We start from the raw sequence: 15,742 nt of genomic DNA, 5'->3' as shown, positions 1-15,742 counted from the left end.
CCCTCCCGCTCGCCCCTCTATTTTTATTTTTTTTTTAATTATTATCTTTTTGATTTATTTATTTTGGCCGCGGAAAGAGTTTGAGGCGGGGGCGGGGGGGGGGCGACGACGGAGGGAGGTGGTAGAGGAGGCCGCCGTCAGAGCGGCCCGGGGACTTTCCCGGAGGGAGGGCGCGGCGTGGACCCGTCCCGGTCGCGGTCCCCGTCCCCGCCCGGGGCGGGAGGCGGCGGCGGCGGGCGGGGTGTGAGGGGAGGGCGGGGGGCGCCGGCCCCGCCGCCGCGGGGGAGACGCGGCTCCCGGCGCTGTGCGCCCGAGCTGCTGCTGCTGCTGCTGCTGGTTACGCCAGCCCCGCCGCCTGCCTCTCCGCTCTCCTCGCCTCTGATTCTGCGCACAGCCAGCCCCAAAGCCTGTCATTCTGCAAAACACAGTTTACTCAACAGAGAGAGCGAGTGGGGGAGCGGGAGAGGTGGAGAGAGGGAGACGGCGCGGAGGAGCCCAGTCCCGCACCCCAGCATGGCTTCGGGGGACCTTTACGAGGTACCGGGGGCCGCGGAGCGGGCGGGCGGCGGGGGGGCGCCGGCCGGGGCGCCGCCGGGGGCAGCGGGGGCGCGTTCGGAGGCGCTCCGCCGAGCCCTCGTAGTTGCCGAAGAGCGGAGGAAATCGCCGAGGGAAGGGCTGGGGTGGGGGTAAAGGGCTGGCGTGTGTGCCCGTGGGGGGGGCAGGGAGGGATGGAGCGGCTCCCCTCCCTACCCGCTGCCTCTCTCTTTCTCTTTCTCTCTCTACTTTCCATCGGGCTTGATCTTAGCAGGCCTTGCAAGAGGGAAGGAGGAAGGAGTGAAGGAGAGCGAGAGTTAGCGGTAGGATGGGGAGGCGATCGCGGTGTGATGAGCCCAGAGAGTGGAGAAAGTCCAGGTAAAGTCATAGGCGCTCTGGACGTGCTGAATGTGCAGATTAGTGCGAAAAAATGCGCCTTAGCGCTGCCGGGAGGCGCAGGGATGGAGGCGGCTCTGCGCCCGCTGTGCAAAGTGCAGAAGCCGGCGCCAGGTTGCTTCACCTCCTGCCCGGGGTGCTGCGGGGGCGGCGGCCGGGCCGGGCCCCGGCTCCCCGCGGGCCGCAAAGTTTGGCGGGGGCCCCGCTCCGGGCGGCCCGGGGTGCGAGGTGGGGCGGGCGGGCGGGCGGCCCCCGGCCCCGCAGCCCGGCGTGCGCTGCCCCCCGGCCGTGGCGCGGCGACGGCTGCGGGGCAGCATCGGGAGACGGCGCCCGGCCGCCGGGTCGGGGGCAGGCAGGGAAAAAGGAGCCGGCGGGCAGTGGGCGAGACCCAGCCGGATTTTGACGTCCAGCGCCCAGTTGTAATGCCCCAACTGAGAACGTCTCTAGCCACTCTTGCCACGCCAGAGAAAAAGAAGGGAAAAAGCCGAAATGAAAAAAATAAGACAGACTGGACATGGATGTTTGAAATATCCAGTTCCAGTAAGTGGAACCAGGATGGTAGTGTTGAAAACACCAAACGTGACTGGATGTCCTACACTTCTTGGTCTGGAGCACCTCCTCAGGCTCCACGTTTCCTGGTGAAATGGCTGTTTGTACTGAGGTTCTCTGGAGTGCAGAGTTTAAGAGCTAGGACAGAAACCACCACCTTCCAGTTGAAGCTCTGTGCCAGTAATAGGTACTGCTCAACCATCAGGGTGTGCTTGGGTGTGAACTGCTGCTGTGGTTGGATAGACATGGTTGGACTTACTCTCCATTTGATGATCTTTACGATCATCTCTAGGGTCTCAAGTGCAAGAAGTGCAGGATATGACAGGTTTCACGTAGACAGTTTTCACTTTGTCTTTCAAAGTCTTTAGCAGAGGTCATAGCTAAGGGATGACATAGCTCTGTTAGGATGGTGTTTTACTGTATGTGACACAGACCTCCTCTGAAGCAAACAGCACTTAAACTCTCCTATGTGGTGTTAAATTATCGGAAGTCCACGATGATCTGGATAGTGTCATTGACCTTTCCCTCCCTCCTTTTTGCAGTATCTGTCATTTAACTTTGTAATTTTAAGGATAATGTATGTTATCTGTATTGCTGTTGTGACTCCAGAATAGCCAGTGGGAGTTCTGTGAAGAACAACTTTGACCCAAAAAAGTTAGCGATACAATTTTAGGATTAGTAGTTTCTCGGATGCATAGAAGACCTTTGCCTGGTGTTGTCTGAGTTTTCTTTAGACGTTTGGATTCATTCTAGAAAGAAATAAAGCTAGTATGTCTTAGGTTAATGGTAGCCAAGCTGGTTTAGCTGTGACTCATCGTTGAAAAATTCTGCTGTTTTATGATCCTTGTATTGTAAGATGATGACGTTTGGTAGTTGGATGTGGGCAGTGTACCTGTGTGACATCCAAGTGAGGTTGCTCAAGTAGTCACCTGGTGGGCTCTGTGAGGGAGCAGACTCACAGCCCAGTTTGCAGGCAGTTAGGCCCAGTCTCTTTACAGGCATTTGCATGGATGAATGTGAGGTTTTGGTACTGTGGTTCAAAGCCTCTGAATCACTTCCTTTTCTTGCTACTCCATTCGAAGTACTTTTGCTTATCATTGTACAATAAGGAAGAATTGTCTCCACCAGAACAGGCAGGTGGAAGAAGTGTGGCTGTTCCTTTCCTGTTGTGTGTTTGGAAAATGACCTCAACTGGTCGTGGTGTAAAATCTTCATCTACATACGGCAAAAAGTATGTGCAGGGCTTCAGTTATCAACCCAGTTGCATTTTACATCTTCACTTAGAAGTTCTCCATGACAGAGGTCAGACAAAATGTCTAGAAAGCTGAAGGTCTAATAGGCAGAAATTGTGTAGATGGCTTCATTTAAAAGATGACTCAGTTTTGCCTCCCTGTTTTTCCCTTTCCCAAAAAGTAACTGAATCCATGGGATTTATTAGAAAGAAGCTGTTAGAGCTGGGATGTCCCACACCAGTTGTCATGTGAGTGAGATGCTTTGTGCCCTCAGAGAAGTCCAAGTTCTTGAACAAGTAAAACGTTACGTGGATCACAAGATGACTATTAAACAGTTTCAGGATTTTACCTTGAAATAATTTAGGACTGTGAATGTAAATAGACAAATATGGTCTTATGGTGGCATTCCAAAGGTGTAGTACACTCCTGATTCCATTTTCACTCCTTAGTAATATCCAAATCCTTCAAGGATTCTTACTGAACTTCATCAAGTAAGACACCAATAGTTAACTGAAGTTTGGAGAGTTTAATACTGGCTGAAAAATTATTTTTAAAGCCAATCATGATACAGAAGCCCTGATCAAGCACGTGGAAAAAGTACAGTGTGTATATTGCCTATAGGAACTCATCATACTTGGAGGCACCCAAGAAACTTTTATAAATTTTGAAGTTTTGGAAATAGATGTACATATTTATCCTATCAGTTCATTCATTTTTTCCTGTCGTGTTATTTTAAAAGGCTTTTCAACCTTTTAAACTTAAAGATAAATTCAATTACTGCCTTTATATTGAAGCAAAATAAGATCACAGACAAAATAACCTCAGTGTTTGGTTAGGTAGGTGCCTTTTTCCAGTTAGAATTGGCTTTTAATAATCTGAAATACTTCCTATTACATTTAGGTTAGGACTGTGAAACAGGCACCAATTTATTCTATAAGCAAAAGAACACCCATTAGGAGTTCTGGGTTTACTGGTAGTCAGTTCTAGACCTGTATGTTAGAACCAAGACATTTTACAGCTAAAGATAATTGTTCCATTATCTGGTAAAATGTAGGTGTTAGTTTTCATGTTTTTAAGTACATTTTTTTCTTTTGCCAGTAAAGAATGTTGTGTATATTTTAGTGTAATTCTCGGGCTGTATGAAATACTGGTTTGGCTTTGCTTGACTTCCGTTTGCTTATGATTTCAAGCTTTTATGAGTGGGTGAAAGTGCCATGGAATATTCCCTTTTTTCCCCTTGCTTTTCCTCTTAAGAGGTCACCTGTTAAATATTAAAGACCTATGGTGCATGTTTCCTTAGCAATAATAATCTTAAAATAAAAGACTGACAAAAAGGGTCTTCAGAGTAGCCTTCAGTAAGGCTGCCCTGGTTTGCCTTGTGTTTCACAAAACATGTTGGGTGCATTGACAGGAAATACTCATTTTGGGAACAGACAGAAAAGGAAATGTATTTACTCTTAAATACCAAGTTTGTTGATTTCGCATTAAATTTCTTAGTAACTTGAAGTAACATTTTTCATTTTCCATGTACAATTCAACATACATTATCTGAACCCAGACAGTTATCTCACAGACTGGCATTTGAAGTCTATGAGATGGCTTTAGAGGGGGAAGAAAATTCCATATGAACAGGGCTCCTAACTTTTTTCCCCTAGCCCAGAGCATCCTTTTTACTGCAATAAAAACCTCCTTTACCAATGAATATATGAACCAGTTATCAGTATCACAGAGATGCTCTTTAAACACATCTCAATTTACACCATTACACTTTCAGGAGTGATGAAGTTGAAATCTAAAGTGGTATTTTACCGTTGTGCCAGATTGTATTACAACACCTTTGGTAAGTGATCTGAAGATTACACCCAGTTCTCTGAAGGGGACCTAACATGCACACATTTCTGGATCACAGTAATAAAACCAGTCTTTAAAGCTCAGTAGATACTGCATTAAAGAGAAGAAGTGACATTTTTAAAAATGGCAACTTCTCACTGAAATGATGCAATGCCCATGGCCAGGAGCATGTCCACCACAGTGATATATTTCAATTCAATCTTAGTCTGTTTATGCAGCAGTATAAGAATGAGCTGCAGTTTACTTCAGCTCACATGATCCACCAGAAAGATACCAAACTTTCAGATAAAATTGCAACGTTTCCCATTTATACCGGCACTCAGGTACCAGCAGAGTCAAAACTTGAAGATAATAATGGCACTGTTTGGGCTGCTGAATCCCTATGACATGTGAAGGCATGCAGATGGGAGAGAACAGGGTTGAACTTTTGGATGCAAGGTTTGGCTTGAGATGCAGGGTTTAGGAAATCATCTTTGCTTTACAGAGAAATCCAAGTTTTTGAGCAGTGTGCTTTCCATCTTTCATCTCTTTCAATGGAGTCACATTTTAGCAGAGATATATACTTAAACCTGCTTATTGAACTGAAAAGCAGAAATCTATTTTTTAATTATTTCACATGTGTATTTTCTAAGACAGAGGTGACTTTGAAGAAGATGGTGTATTTTAGTAAAGTTTATTATTTCTCAAATCAACCTCTGTATTGATACAGCTGCTGTGTGGTGAAGGAATAGGACTGACTTCACAAGCAGAAAACAGTGGCTTGAAGTAGGATCTGGGGACTACAGAACAGTTAAGCACCTACTCCTTATGTACCCTGGCAAGGTGTGGATGCAACACTTATTTCAGTACTACTGAGCTGGTACTCACAAGCTTTAAGATTTGGTTGTCCTTAAGTAACACCTTTTCATTTTTCATTTTTTTAGTGGAAAAGCTATGCTAACAACTATTTTGAAGAATCAGCTATTTATCAATACATTATCACTGAACTGTTCTCAAAATCAGTGTTTAGAAGACAACTGTCCTCAAAATCAAGTAACCTCCATGCAGTATTACCTTCAGTAGGTAGAAATCCAGAAATTTTGTTGCCTCATGAAAGTTTTCAAGACTCTGTTCCAAATATGGTGTGAGTTGCAGTGCAGACTGTATTCTTCAGTCCTAAATTGGGCAATCATCTGAGGTATATACTCAGGTAACAAAGAGTTAACGAGAGGTGTTTTCTGCTCACATCATAGGACTTCTGTAAATTAAAGTTACTGAGCAAGGTTCAAAAGCGGACCTGGATAACTCTGGCAGTATTCTTTGTGTTACTAAGAAATTCCACTTGAGAGCTGCATGTGGAACATTGCAATGCCCATGGCTGTCTTGTTTACCTACAACATCACTGTTACCAGAAGCCCAACTTCCTCATTACAGGGTAAACTGCTGAGCATATTTTGGGACACCCAAACCTAATTGATTTCTTGTTACAATCTTGATGAAGTGTTTGATCTAGCTCAAATGTAGCTTGCTTTAAAGTACAAATCTTAAGTATCTGCCTGCTTGGGAGGGACACTGAAATACAACCTTGTCACTCTTAAAAGCCTAAAAGTGAAGGTACCACCAAAGCCACTGAACTGAACAGGCTTCCTTCCCTTCAGTGTCCAGGTTCAGTGCCCATAAGTATCCAAAGATTAAAATTGCATCATTTTTTTTTGTAACACTTCCTGAATGACATATACACTTCTTTATTTTGGACTGTTTTTTGACTGAATATTAAAATCCAGCAATAAACTCATTGTTTAGTAATTGCTTCTGAAAGTTAAAATATTTGGAGACGGCTCAAATAATGGCAAAATTTAAATGTGGTCTAATATTGAAAGAAATGGGCTAATTTTTTTTTTTTTTAAATCAATGGAGCGATTGTGATGGCCAACTGTGTTGTAAATAGCATTTCTTTGTCCATTCATTTGACTTTTAGCATTAGTACAGTTTCTTGGCTTGAACATTTTCATCAGTGCAATCCCTTTTTGTTGTTCCTTCTTATCCATATATTTTTCAGATAGTTTTAGCAGCACATTTTATGGCACTGGCATCCTGACACTGGCAAAAAAATTATTAAATAGTTAACCATTTCTTGCATTCAAACTATTAGAACAATATTATTAAAGTCAAATGTTTGTAATGTACATTCATGCAAATACAAATATTTTTTGTTTTGACAAAAGGAAATTCGTCCTTTCTGCCTGCTGAATTACAATGTCACACTCTTAGTTAAATATTAAAACTTTACATTGGTAATATTGCAAGAGTAAAAGGAAATACGCTTCAGTCTCTTCTATTACATACAGCAAATGCAGATTACAATACTATTTCAATACTATCTCATTACAAATCCTGATATAAAATATTGCTGCAAATCTATTATGTCTCTAAAGACTTTCACAAGAAATTGATATGATTGATCTGTGTAGAAAAGAATTATTATTCTCATGCCTGACCAAAAAGAGGAATTAGGTTGACTCTTACAAAGTGGTAAAGGGTAACAGTATGAGTGGGAGACTACAACAAAACGCTAAAACAAAACTAGCATTTAAAACATCCGTGAGAAAGACAGTTTTGTCTGGAAAAAGCAAGTTCCCCTACTTGGGCTTTCCTAGATGTCTCACAGAACACCCACAAAATTTGCACCCCATTCCTTCAGAGGAGCAAACCAGAAACAATGAGAATATTTTGTTCCTTCAGGTTCTTCACTGCATTTATTTAGATTTTGTTGGGGTTTTGTGAAATCATCTTCTGTTAATCACTTATATGGTGCTCATTCAGAATGGATTAAGAAGGAATATGAAGGACTACACAGCGCTAAGTCAGAGCTCCTTTGCATGCAGATTAGTAGCACCTGTCAAAAGAAACAGAATTAGCAGATATATGTGAATATGCCTTGGTTTACAAGAGTTAACATTTTTGTAGGACATCGTACAGATAATAGGGTCAATATTTAGAGAAGAATGACTCTGGCTGGTATAAACGGTTTTTCAAAAAACCTTTTTGTAAGACCCCACAGGAGCAGCTGGTAACAAAATCAAGCTCTGGTCCAGAAGGTTTGGTCATCTCTTAGACCATCTGCTTTACAGAGAGGTGTCTGTGAATAAAGGTTTCAAACACTGGTATTGGGACCTGTGTTGTGTAACAGAGGCATCAATTACTTGAAAATAATCACACTTACTCTTGATAATTTATTAGGTTATTATTATTACAATTGTCAAGGAAAAAGTTGACAGTGAAGAGCTGAATGACAGCAACTGAAATTCAGTGCTTACAAATGCAAGCTAATGATCAAAGGAAAAGTAATCCTGACTATACATGCATAAAAATGAGCCCTGAAAAAGCTGTTACTATTCTGGAGAAATCTTGGAATCATTATGGAAGGTTTCTGGGTGTGTCCAAGTTAGTATTTTAATTTGGATCACGTGCCTGCTTTTGAAGTGAATCTCCCTGTGATCCCCAGTTACCACACCTCTGCATCGCAGCATTGCCTCGGAGAGCAGTGAGCACACTCCCTTCCAAAGAAACCAAACCAGAAAATGTCTTTCAGCTCCTGACGGGTGTCCGGTCCATGAGACCAGACTTCTGGCAAACAGACGTTTACGTGTTATTAAAAAAGCAATTGAAGATGAAAGAGAAGATGATCATCCTTGTGTCCCTGGGGAACATGGTACTTCCACCTCTGCAGTACTGCACCCACTGCCAGGAGACACAGAACTAGAAGTAATGCACAGAAGGGCCATCAGGGTCTTGCAGGGGATGGAGTGACTGTCAGTGAAATGACACCTTATGGCAACTTTCTGGCTGGGTAAAGAAGTGATTGAATGGTATAGAAAAGACAGATGGGGGATGTTTAGTTAAATCAGAGATGAATGCTATTTCTTATTGCACAAGAAAAGATATGCAGCAAAGGAAATAATTAGGCAAGTGATGGAGACAAGGGAAATATTTCACAGTATTTAAATCTTGGAACTCTTTGCCATAGGATGTTGTGGAAATCAGATTTTTAAATGGTTTCAAAGAATGGCAAAACAGATTCTTGGTGGATTGATCCCTTTATACTTCTCAGCACAAACCAATCTTTAAACTGCTAATCATGAGAAGCTGTGAGGGCAGAGCAAGGGCAGCACTTACTCTATATATGCTGTTTTCTAAGCATCCAGTACTAATTTCTGTTTGAATATACAACACGTTGAGCTAAGTGGACCTTTAGTCTGACCTTGTATGGCAGTTCTTAGTTTCGTACTTACTACAGTCATTAAACAAACACAGTTATTGACTAAGGTGTTGATATGGTCTGCAGGGATCACAAACGCACTTGCCTTACAAGCTGTATCCCAGTATTCTAATTCCTAACCCTTGTCAATTAATATCTTTGCAAAGCAAAGGACAAAGAATAGTGGGTTTGGTTTCTGGTTTAGAACCCTTACAATCTAGATTTAGAACCATAGAATCATTAAGGTTGGAAAAGCCTTCTAAGGCCATTGAGTCGAACCATTAACCCAGCACCACCATGTTCACTGCTAAATCATGACCCCAGGTGCCACATCCACATGCCTTTTGAACACTTCCAAGGATAGTGATTCCACCACTGTCTAGGGCAGCCTATTCCAGACTTCTGACAAGTTCCAGTGTGTGGTACAAGCAAACAAAAGAGTAGAAGAAAAGAGGAGGTGATGAGGTAACATCAATTCAAACTTACGTAATAACAATGAAATTTTGGCTCCTTGTTGTAGCTCTGCTTAGTAACTGGAGCTAAAGGGTTAAAGTTAAATTAGAAAACATTCCAGTAAAGGCATAGCATGAGGCAAAGGATAGAGTCAGTGTTACTGGACAGTTACATTAATGGAATAATATGTTTCGGATTAACAAAACCATGTTTCTACTACTTAGAAAAGTAGAAACCTAAGAAAATCCTAGAAAAGCATTTCAGAACCTAAAAGGCTTTTTCCACAGCTTTCCCACATTTATGGTTTTGGATGGGATTCATAGACTTCCTTAATACTGTACAGAATTGTCAGTCTGCCTTACCTGAATACACATCAAAAAGCCACTAACTTTAAACAAACTTTTAACAAACCAATCTAGTGGTTACTGTGTTGTTTGGTTGGTTTCTTTTTAACAGAAATGGTGTTTACTAATATACTGATATATAAACAGTCTCATTTCTAATGGACCAGCCTGACCTATCAAATTCTTTTACACATACACAATGAACTTTTTTGTGACATCACTTGGCAGTCACTCCAACAAAGGAAAGAGTATTGCTCATGTCTCTTATTATTCTTAGTAAGACACAAGATACAAGAGATCTTAAAATAAATTGTGATATTGTATAGTTTTTTAAAAGACTACTTTGTGAAATTTGTTTGACTTGCCTTTAAATGTTATGCAGTTGAAATTTGCTCTTATATTTTTCATTTTTTTGGGAAAGGACAATTTTGCAAAATATGAAATTACATTAATACACCTAATGAATTTGTCTTCCAGAAATCTTCTGGGACAATTTTCAGGTATTTTAGCACAGGAAATCTGACAGGAAGGGTGCTGGAGAAATGAGAAGTAGGGTTCACATGGAAGGAGAAGGCACAGTAATGCTTACGGGGCTTGTCAATGGGTTCTTAGAGAAATTGCAGAGAAGTTGATCACAGAGTGTTTTGGTGATTAATGTAAGGGAGGAATAGCAGACTGCAGTGCAAATCGGAATGCGTGAATTTAGGATGACACTGCACAGGAAGACCTTCGTTGATGGGAAGTGACTGAATTTATCTCTACATAGGCAGAGGAAGTAGCAAACTTTCAGGTTCAGCAATGCTGCAACATAGCAGCAAAACTTCAAATGAGATAGAAATATGACTCACTTATCAAAAGCTATACAGGGGGGAGAAGGAAAACTTTGGATATAAAGTTTCCCAAATAAAGTACTGGGAATTAGAGGGAAAACTACATTTATGTACCAAAATGACTTCACATGATTCCAGGGGAAATAACCTGAAAGTTCTTGACTGATGAATACTGGCTGAGGAGGGGCAATTAGAACTTTGTGATTTGTCTGCAGTAATTGGAAGCAAGAGTCTGTACTGGAGTCCAGGTGCATGAACTCAAGCTTTTCACAATCCGAAAATTGGAAAAGTTGAGAAAAAACTTCCGCTATTATGTTTAGTAAATATTAACACTGGTTCATAATTTTCTACTGTTCTGGCAAGTCAGAACCAATGTACTACAACAGAAAAGGAGATGGTAGAGATTATGAACTTGACAGTGCTGTATTCATGTGGTCAGTATTACAGACCTCATGCTACTGTTTGCTGCAGATTAATACATGGTGGTATGCAGTGTTTGTACAGTCAGCAAAATACATCACATTATGGAAACAGTGATAAAAGTAACAGGAAACTGAAAGAAGCAATGAAAAAGAAATTATTTCTGGGGGTGGTTTTTTGTTTGTGGTTTTTAGGGTATTTTGTTTGTTTCATTTTTTGCAGTGAAAATGCAAAATGACCACTTTTCTGTCTTTGTGTGTAAAAACAGTGTGAGACAGGCAATTAAATAAACAGGCAATTCGGGTAGCAAAATTTAATAAGACTCAATGTTCCTCTAACTTACCTCTTATGGTCTGTTAATGTCTTATGTGCAGGAGAAGCCCTAATCATCCGTGCACTGATGATACACAGAAGGTGTAACAGAAGCACCAGAGAAAGTTGTACTTGATAATCTGTTTTTACATATACCCATGAAATAGCTTGTCTTTCACCCTATACACATGGAAATCCTCAGGTTTCTTAAGAAAAGAAAAAGGGTGAGACCTTGGCCAGCTTTTATGGCCTTCCTAATGCTGCATTATATTTGCCTCTTGGTGTCAAGAATGGTGATCATCAATTAACTGTGAGAAATTTGGGTCTCTCAGAGGAAAATATTTGAGTATCAATGTGCTGAGCAATACCTTCAGGGCCCACGTGATCTGAATCAGCTCCTTCCTCTACCTTTTGCTGGCTTAGGACCTTCAGCAGCATTCTGTGCTTTTAGGGAAGCTGAAGTGTAAATACACCATCAGAATGCACGGTGAGCAGGCTGCCTGTGTGGCCTGATGGAACTCAGGAGCCTCAGAGAGCTCTGCTCCTCCCCTGTCCTCACTCAGCATCTGGAGGCCATTGGAAGGAGACTTTTGACCAGCAGCAAATGACTTCCACTGCCTTTCCCGTGCACTTGCATCATGTGAGAGGTTAAAGTAGGAGTGCCAAGGTGGCCTTGTCATCTCTCCCTGCTGACTTAAGGCCTGTGGGAACAGTCTGTTGTTTAGTATTTATCAAACGGATCAGGATAATAAAAATTACCAGCTCCAAGGAAGACACTTTTTTTTTTTATTGTACACATCCCAAGCTTTGCATTATTATTCTCATAAATCTTTTGTTTCACTGAGAATGTGCTTTCATTGAAAAGCAGCATGGCTCAACATGTGAACTACCAGTTGTAGTTCATAATCTCCTATGAGCTGCCTCTTGCTGCCTCAGGAAGCATTAAGAAATTGCCAGAATTGATGGAAAACTGTTCTTTCTCCCAGCTGAATAGCATCTTCCCAGCTTTGTCATGGGCACCACAAAGGATGACAGATCTTTTTCCTGCATTGTTTGACCATCCTGTGCTTTGGCTTTCTGACATGACATCACTTTCAGTATTTCTAGTGAGTGCCTCTTGGAAGCAGTATCAGGTATTGCAGTGGCACAGGGTGACCACTTACTGACAAGCTGTTGTGGGCTGTGATTCAAATTGTTCTGCAACTCTGCTGCTGTTAGTTTTTGTGCTTCATCCACTCATGTCAAACACCACTGACAACCTGCTCTGTTTAGAAGAAAGGCAGGTCTCCTTTTAACATGAACTGAACCTTCTATTTGTACCGTGACTGATGCAATTTCCTCCCTTGCTATTAACTGCTACTCTTGTAGCCTATTTAGTTTACAGGGAAAAAAAGTCTTGCTTACTGATCAATAAGAGATTTACATATAGTTTTTATTTCAGATATGCAGTCTGCATTGCTGGTATATCTTAGGTTACACAACCCTTGATTTTCTATAGGTCATTTGAAGATATGTGTCTAAAGGACAGCTGACAAACCAAGCACAATATTTTTTAAAGTTTTTTTTTATACCCAAGCCACAAGGCAGAATTCTTGTAGTTAACTGAAATAAACTCTGCTTTAATGTAACACTTTTCTAAGATGTCCAGATTCCCTTATTAATTCTAGGATATTGTGGAGCTCAGAGCAGCTTTAACAGAACTTTTCCTAAACATCTTACTTCATGTCCAGCTGCTGTTGCTCCTGTTACCAATGAAAGGCAGCCATTCCATGATAACAAGCATCTTAAAAGTTGCAGTGTAATGGCAGTTGATCTTTCCAAGTGCTGGGTTAGACACTGGTTGTTTAGTACTGAGAAATCACCATGGTATGTTTTAGATGTTCATTTAAATACATACACTTTCACAGGCATTGAGGGGATATCTGGGGATTGCCTACAGATATTTAGTAGTTGATATATCACTTATTCAAGATTTGGAAAGTACTTGAGAAGTAAGCCTCAGGGTTAGCAGAGGAGCTGTGTGATAAGCCTTAGATCTCACAGAAGAACTGATAGCAAGACCTACCTTTTCGTTCCCCCTCTGATTATACGGTAGTGCAATACAGCTTTGCAGAGACAGATGCAGCCTGAGGAGGCAGAGGATGAGCCAAGGATGGTTTACAGTCAGTTTTGAGGCTTTTTTTTCTTTTGAAGTGACTAGTCTGTATCTCCATTTCTGAGAAGTTACTTGAAGGTGTGACTCAAACAGAGACATCTCTGAACGGGGTAAACCAGTAGCTGCAGCACTTGTGGGACAGAAACTGCCGACTGCTCAGAGCACATTCCCCTCTGCAAACATGGTGGCAGCTGCTTTCTATCTGTGGCTTCTCACTGCTATTGTGTGAGGGAATCACACTCTGAGTTTCAAGAGCCACAACAGAGAGTAAGTAAAGCTGTGGGTCATTTAGGACTGGGTGTTATTTTAATGAGCTTAATACATCCTATATAGGACTGAAAGTTTCTTTGGAGTTCTCAGTCCTGCAAAGCAGTGTTCTCAGTCTGACCTTTGAGCCTTATACACTGCAGAGCTTTGAAAACTGCACCAGTTCTACGCTGCACCAATTTCAGCAACATCAGCAACCCCAGTGGAAGTATCTCACCCATTTTAGCAGCTGTTCTCAGCATCTAGTTGATCAGACATTTTACTGCAAAAGGCTCGCCATGGTCACAGACACTTCACTGAAGCCCAGGAGGTCCATACTCAAAAGAAACCAAATTATTTACTTTGTGAAAGAAGTACCCACAGAAGATAAGGAGTTGGAATTTTGTAAAACGAACTCATCACATGATTATAGCTGAAATCTTCATGAATGTTAATACTGTTCTTGAAAAGGACGAATGGCAGGGATTCATTCCATGTACAGTATGGACACTGACCTTCAAAGGGAAAAATTCACTGCAGCAGCATTTATCTCACCTTTGCCAAAGCAGGGTGATGAACTGGTATAATTTTTTTTTAAGTACTATCACAGCTGTTTTCTTGCTATGTTACAATTTTATTAACGGATGTATATTGTAACTTACCTATCCTTGGACAGTCTACTTTGGAACAGTCAAACTAAAAAATTGCTTTTATAAAATTATTTCAGTGTGGTTTAATACCAAATGCTGAGAAATATGGTAGCTATACCAAGAAAATTAAAAGCCCTAGGGCTAAATATTTTTATAAAAGTCACTTAAAAAACCAGAACTTCAACCAACAAAGTTGACCTTGGTTATTACAGTGCTGGAGAGCTTTGGTTGTGCACAGCTATGAGTATAGCACTGTTTGAATAACTTATCAAAATCTGCCAGTGGTATAAGGTTGTGGCTTTTACTAATAAATAAACTGCAGGTTTTGATTCAGATGATTAGGGAAATGCCCAATATGCCATTGAAAAGGTTTCCAGGTATCTAAAACCAAAAGAGAGAGTTTGGCCCTTAAGTGAAAATATTCACAATTTTCCAGAATGTTCCTGGAGCAAAAGGTTGTGTCTCTCTTGCAGGAAAAGGATGCCATCCTAGTACACAACAGGGTTGCTGCATCTTTCCTTATGGTAGATCTGTGCTGCTCATTTTTTTGTATGAGTGTAGCTCAGACAAGCAGTAAATCTCCAGTGTGGCATATGGATAAGGCAGTCCCTTCACCAGCAGGGATGAACAATTTGGGCAATACACACAGCCATTTCAAGACCATTCCTAATCACAAACCACTTCTTCTAATCTGAAGGCTCTATAAGAAACTTCCTCTCCGCTCAGCCCTGCTCCATTGCTCTTCCCATCCCTTCCCTTCCCTTTGTGCTGCCAGTGGCATTTCCCTGGATGCTAACCTTGGGGCAGCCCTGCTACACCCCTGCCCATCTCCAGCTCTCTGGCATCCATCCCATTGCCTCTCTCTACTGCCTCCATGCACAGGAAGCCTGGAGAATAAGACAGGCTGTCCACAGCTAACTCCACAGAGAACTTGGCCTCAAAACTAAACTCAGGGTGTATTTTTGAACATCATGTAGGCTACAAAAGTGCTTCAAGGACAGGAAAGTGTCACTGACGTACTCCCTCTGTCTCCCTCACACTCAGCTGCCCTGCACCAGGGAGCTCATGTGCCACTAATGCAAATACTCACTGAATTTACCCTGTGGAGTTCCCTGATGATGCAGAACCGGGTTATTTCAGTGGAAACTGATTCACTAGTCATGATTTTCATTTGAGAAAATCATGTAATTTTTGGTTCACTGTCTGCTCTAAAGTGACAGCAGCTCTCTCACATACCCCAACAGGCTCAGCAAACTATTTAATCAGTTTGAGATTGAGAAGAAAATGCTGTTACATCTTCATTTCCCAAACGCAGCTGATGGTGAATCACTTGTGCCTAGTGAATGGTCTGTCAGGTCAGCAAAACCAGCCCCCTTCTTATTTTTGGGCACATATATCCAAAAGACATTTATTCTTTGGATAAAAAAAATGTACTTTACTATGGTAAAAAACAGAGGAGACACTAACTCAAATTACTTAACTCCTTACACTTTATTCATGCTTTGTGTTTCTGCTTTCAGAACACTCTAAGAG

The 15,742-nt window shown here is 41.6% G+C and overlaps 1 protein-coding gene across 1 annotated transcript in view; it reads left to right on the top strand.

Annotated features, from left to right (window-relative positions):
• The first annotated feature begins 275 nt into the window (after positions 1-275).
• CDYL2 (chromodomain Y like 2) overlaps positions 276-15,742 on the top strand; it is a 56,049-nt gene continuing 40,582 nt past the window's right edge. The window contains exon 1 of the mRNA XM_062500002.1: positions 276-537. Within this exon, the coding sequence (XP_062355986.1) occupies positions 514-537 (24 nt within the window). The 5' untranslated portion in view covers positions 276-513. The remainder of the gene's footprint in view (positions 538-15,742) is intronic.

This window comes from Cinclus cinclus, chromosome 11, assembly GCF_963662255.1.
Source record: "Cinclus cinclus chromosome 11, bCinCin1.1, whole genome shotgun sequence".
Taxonomy (NCBI): domain Eukaryota; kingdom Metazoa; phylum Chordata; class Aves; order Passeriformes; family Cinclidae; genus Cinclus; species Cinclus cinclus.
Note: the sequence above shows the minus strand (reverse complement) of the source record. Positions and strands in the feature narration are given on the sequence as shown.